General features: G+C 40.7%; 1 protein-coding gene across 1 annotated transcript; it reads left to right on the forward strand.

The window, feature by feature from the left end:
* Positions 1-2,219: 2,219 nt before the first annotated feature.
* On the forward strand, positions 2,220-3,775 carry LOC114923732 (mas-related G-protein coupled receptor member H-like; the record flags this gene model as incomplete). Its single annotated transcript, XM_029287077.1, has 2 exons — positions 2,220-3,085; positions 3,566-3,775. Coding segments are annotated over 2 exons (1,076 nt in total), but the record flags the coding sequence as incomplete, so codon positions are not given.
* Between the last annotated feature and the right edge of the window lie 1,284 nt (positions 3,776-5,059).

A 5,059-nucleotide genomic window follows, 5' to 3' on the forward strand; every position in this document is an offset into this window, starting at 1 on the left:
AATAATAATAATAATAAAGTTGGAAGGGACCTTGGAGGTCATCGAGTCCAACCCCCTGCTCAGGCAGGAACCCTACACCATTTCAGACAAATGGCTGTCCAGTCTCTTCTTAAAAACTTCCAGTGTTGGAGCATTCACCGCTTCTGGAGGCAGGTTGTTCCATTGGTTAATTGTTCTAACTGTCAGGAAGTTTCTCCTTGGTTGGCCTACAATGCACCGTTTCACCCAGATAAAGGTTATGGGAATGAGAATTTCATTAGTACATAGATACTGTGGATCAATTCAGTTTTCAAAGGACATATGACATTGAACTTTCCTTAGAAACATCTGCCTAATGCATTTATCATTTATGGGAAACCATAATTTCTGAAACATCTATGGAAAAAAATCAACACCCTGATTTAAATCTTGGCAAGAAAGAAAGGATTTCTTTAATCCATTAAGATTCCCCACCCTTTCTCAAAATGTATAAAAGCGTCTCTTTTGTATTTTATGCCAAAGCACATGGGTGCTTTGGGAACAACGGTTTATAACCTTTCCAGAAGAAGATATTAAGCTCCAACATCCACTAGCAAACCTACAAGTACGGCTGGAAAAAGGTAGGACTTTCAAGTGTGAGCGGGTAAAACCCAAAAGACTTTCTCAGGGAAAATCAAAAGCAAATATTCATTTCCAAATCAGGGATAATAACATCAGCTAGAAGCAGTGGTTCTCAACCTGTGGGTCGGGACCCCATTTGGGGTCGATCAACCATTTCACGGGGGTCGCCAAGCAAGGCTGTCCGCCATTTTTTTGTCTGCCATTTTTTTTGTCCGCCATTTTTTTCCCCTTTTCCGGCGGGTGTTTTACCTCCCTTAGGCTGGGCCAGCTGGTGGTCGGCCTTCTCCATCTCTGCCGCTTGCCAGCTATGCCTCAGCCGGCACAGGGGGCAGAACCATGCATGCGTGGCACTCCCGGGCAGGGAAAGTCCTCGACTTACGACCGGTTGGGTAGTCCTCGACTTACAACCGGTTTAGTCCTCGACTTACGACCGGTTTAGTCCTCGACTTACGACTGGTTTAGTCCTCAACTTACGACCGGTTGGGGTCGCGGCATTAAAAAGGTTGAGAACCACTGAGCTAGAGCATCTAATATCATTTTCTTTCTGTAAAATGTTCTTGCAGTTGCTTTATGTGATAGCATTGCCTCTGCTTGTTTGACTTACTTTATACTGTATCTAAGTGATAGCTTTACTTTCTCTTGTGAGGTAAGATGGCGTCTGAAAGAAATAGATCATAATTAGCATGGCAAAAGAGCGGTTGAAACACAATGAAGAGATTATTTTTAAAAACCTCCTTCAATTAATTTGTTTTTTTTCCCTAGCATCTACAATAATAACAGTAGCAATCATTTTTCCACCCAATCTTTAATCTTTATAAATATTGTACAAGAATCTATGAATTGCCAATGTGCATCTATTTTCCTAAAACTCCAACTCTCCTTCCAGATCTCTTGCGGAACTCTTGCTGGCCAGTGGTAGATATGGGATGTTTATTTATTCTGTCTATATATTTAATGCATTAAACGTTTATTTATTGGCTGTCTCTTGGCTTGCTTTCACGAGTTCTGTATGATGTCAGAATCCAATTATATTTCATCTCTAGTTATCGACTATGGAAAACCCCATTTCTGCCCTCTCTGGATTTTGTCATACAATGAAAGGGAAGGGGGGTGAACAAAGGGGTTTTATGGCCCTCACTTCCTTAGGCACAACTTCAAAGGGACTGAATGTGGATACCACCAAAAGGACTCATCAATAACAATGGGGCCATCAGCTTCATCTAATCCCCTCTGAAGTCTCCCTTCCACCAGCAGTGAAGAAAAATGGGGTGGAAATGTAACACCTGGGATTGCCACTGGAAGGACGGTGGGGTGGGGCTGTTGGGGAACCCTTAAAACCTTGAACCATAAGGCTTTGGCCCCAAGTCCTGTCTAGAACGCCTGCATCCATTTTTCCTTAATAAAGATGCCTGTTGGAAAAAATATTCCAAGAGTTCTGTCTTCTTAAGGTGCAAAGTGGGGTGGGTCCTGACAGTATTGTCACCAAGAAAATTGGAACAGCTTTGTCTTAAGAGAAAATTCCCTTTTAATCACTTAGTTTTCTTTTGGCTGCAAAACATTTCTGAAAATAATTTAGCATAATTTAGGACATTGTATGCCTGTTTTGCCTCTCTCTGCAGGTGTTTATGTACAAAAGGAAAAAAAGAAAAATACAGAAGAAAAGAAAATTGAGCTGAGCAGAATGGCAGAGTTTGGCCCTAACTCATTATTTGCTTCAGAGATAAAATATAATACCTATGACAATCTAAATTCGTCATTATTTGCTTCAGATGTGGAATATAATACCTACAACAATCTCAATTGGACTGAAATTGAAAATTTGTTAATTCAAAGTGTTCCAAATTTTACTGAGTTTATCATCTTTCATGTCATTCTTTTTACTGTCTGCTTTTTGGGACTTGTAGGGAATGGAAAAGTCATCTGGATTCTTGGTTTCCATATGAAAACAAATTCTTTCTCCATCTATGTCTTGAATTTGGCTGTGGCTGATTCTGGAATACTTATACTGAAAGTTTTGGTTAAAATATTTGAGTTTCTTAATGCATATCATTTTAGAATATATTTAATTTTTTCCAGTCTTTATTTTGTGATGCACAATACTAGTCAACTTTTATTAATAAGCATCAGCATGGACCGTTGTGTATCAGTGCTTTTTCCAATTTGGCATCAATGCCATCGGCCACCCAAATTGTCCCTCATTGTGTGTGTTATCACTTGGGTTCTGCCCTTTGTGTACTTTGCCTTGGAAATGGTGATGACATTTTCAAATACTTTTCTAATGTTTCAGATTATTTTCAGTTCACTGATTTCTTACCCAATAGTGGTCATTTTCACTTTGATCCTGCTTGTTAAAATTTTCATTAAACCACGCCAGCAAAAGCGGAAAAAAGTGTTGACGGTAGCCTTGCTTGCACTTGTGTGCTTCATTGTACTTCGTTTGCCTCTGACCATATTTTCCATTATTGTTTATGCTATGCCAGTGATGGTGAACCTTTTAGAGACCGAGTGCCCAAACTGCAACCCAAAACCCACTTATTTATTGCCGGGTGCGAGGTGGGAGGGGCCCATTGGGTGGGCGTGGCTGTAGTGGTAACTGCTGACTGGGTGGGACTAAAAAGTTCAATCAATCAATTCCAACTTTGCGAGATCTTTTTTTTTCCCCGCAAGAAGTTGAAATTGATTGATTGATTGAACCTTTTTTTTTTTTTTGCACACGGCGGTGGAGGCCTAAAGCGAAAAGGTTTTATAACACCCAGCTGAAGGTCTAGGACTGGGGCAACGGCGCGCGTGCCTACAGAGAGGGCTCTGAGTGCCGCCTCTGGCACCCATGCCATAGGTTCGCCACCACTGTGCTATGCTAATAAACAAAGATGCAGCACGGGCATTGGAATACATGCTTTTGAACTCACCGATAGTAAATGAATTGCCGGATAACATTTTTTTCGATATTTTGTATAGTATTCAGTCCTGGATTGAACCTATTATTATTTCTTCATGGATATGTGACATGTGTATTGCAGTTAATAGCAGCATCAACCCAATCCTTTATTTCCTGGCTGGGAGAAATAAAGAGGACCGATCCAGAGTATCCATGAAACTTGCACTCCGCAGGGTTTTCAGAAATGAGGAAGATATCAAGGAAGATGGGACACAGCCTGATGAAACCCAGTTGTGAACATTTCAGGAAAAGATTGAGGTTCCTTGTTTAACTGGTTGGGCTAAGAAGATGGGTTTTTGAATTTTTGTACATTGTGGGTTATTAAGTATAGCCATGTACAACCAGTTCTCACCAAAGTTTTCCCCACATGTTACATCATGAAGACAGAAATAATATTCTACAAAAGAAGTACCAGAGAAATCAACCATCAAGAAGCTCTCCCCATCTGAGAACTGGAAAAAATGCTTGGGACAAAGCTCGCCCTCTGTCTGGATTTGTCAGATTTTAGTACATGCTGGATCACAGTTCTAAATTCTTTGAAAGAGTTCATGAGATTTCAGCACTATTATTTGGGCTGAAGGCCACAAAGGTTTGCAATATCTCTAGTTTCCATCCTTCTGTACACAACTTCATTTGTACCACAGGCAGGCTACAAAACAATGAATTCCAGTATTAAATCATCCTAGCTCTAGTTCAAGAATCTTGTTCCAGGTTCTCTTGGAACCAACAAGCCCCAACAACCAACACTGTTTAGAATTTGTTTTATTTTGCCATTTATTCTCTTCTTCCCATTAAACTCTGTACTCATCTACAAATCATTTGACATGGTTTATTTGGGTATAGGGGAGATCATTTCACCTTAAGATGAAAATTGTTCTTTACATGTGTAAGGAGAATCGGTGAGAACCAGCTGCAAAATATTTGCTATAGCTTACTATAAGTCTATAAGCTGAAAAATATTTTGCTACATCACCGTGCTCATAAAATGCATCTCTGATAAACTGATTTTTTCTTCTAATCCTACTTTCAAATCCCCAAATGGTCATGCTTCTTCGTGGCAGCCCCTGAGATATTGGAACACTGCTATCATGTCCCCCGTTGTCCTTCTCTTCGTTAAACTAGACATACCCAATTCCAGCAGCCGTTCCTTATATGCTTTAGCCTCCAGTCCCCTAATCATCTTTGTTGCTCTTCTCTGTACTCTTTCTAGAGTCTCAGCATCTTTTTTACATCGTGGTGACCAAAACTGGATGCAGTATTCCAAGTGTGGCCTTACCAAGGCCTTGTAAGGTGGTATTAACACTTCACGTGATCTTGATTCTATCCCTCTGTTAATGCAGCCTAGCACTGTGTTGGCCTTTTTGGCAGCTGCAGCACACGACTGGCTCATATTTAGGTGATTATCCACTAGGACTCCGATGATATGGACACATCATAAGCAGTGAAGAAGACTCGGTGCTAAGGACAGCCATGGACTCTGATGGCCAGCAATGTCATAGCAGACCCAAGAAATGGTGGAGG

The sequence above is a fragment of the Protobothrops mucrosquamatus genome, unplaced genomic scaffold (genome assembly GCF_001527695.2).
Source record: "Protobothrops mucrosquamatus isolate PMUCROS unplaced genomic scaffold, P.Mucros_1.0 scaffold9518, whole genome shotgun sequence".
In the NCBI taxonomy this organism is placed as follows: domain Eukaryota; kingdom Metazoa; phylum Chordata; class Lepidosauria; order Squamata; family Viperidae; genus Protobothrops; species Protobothrops mucrosquamatus.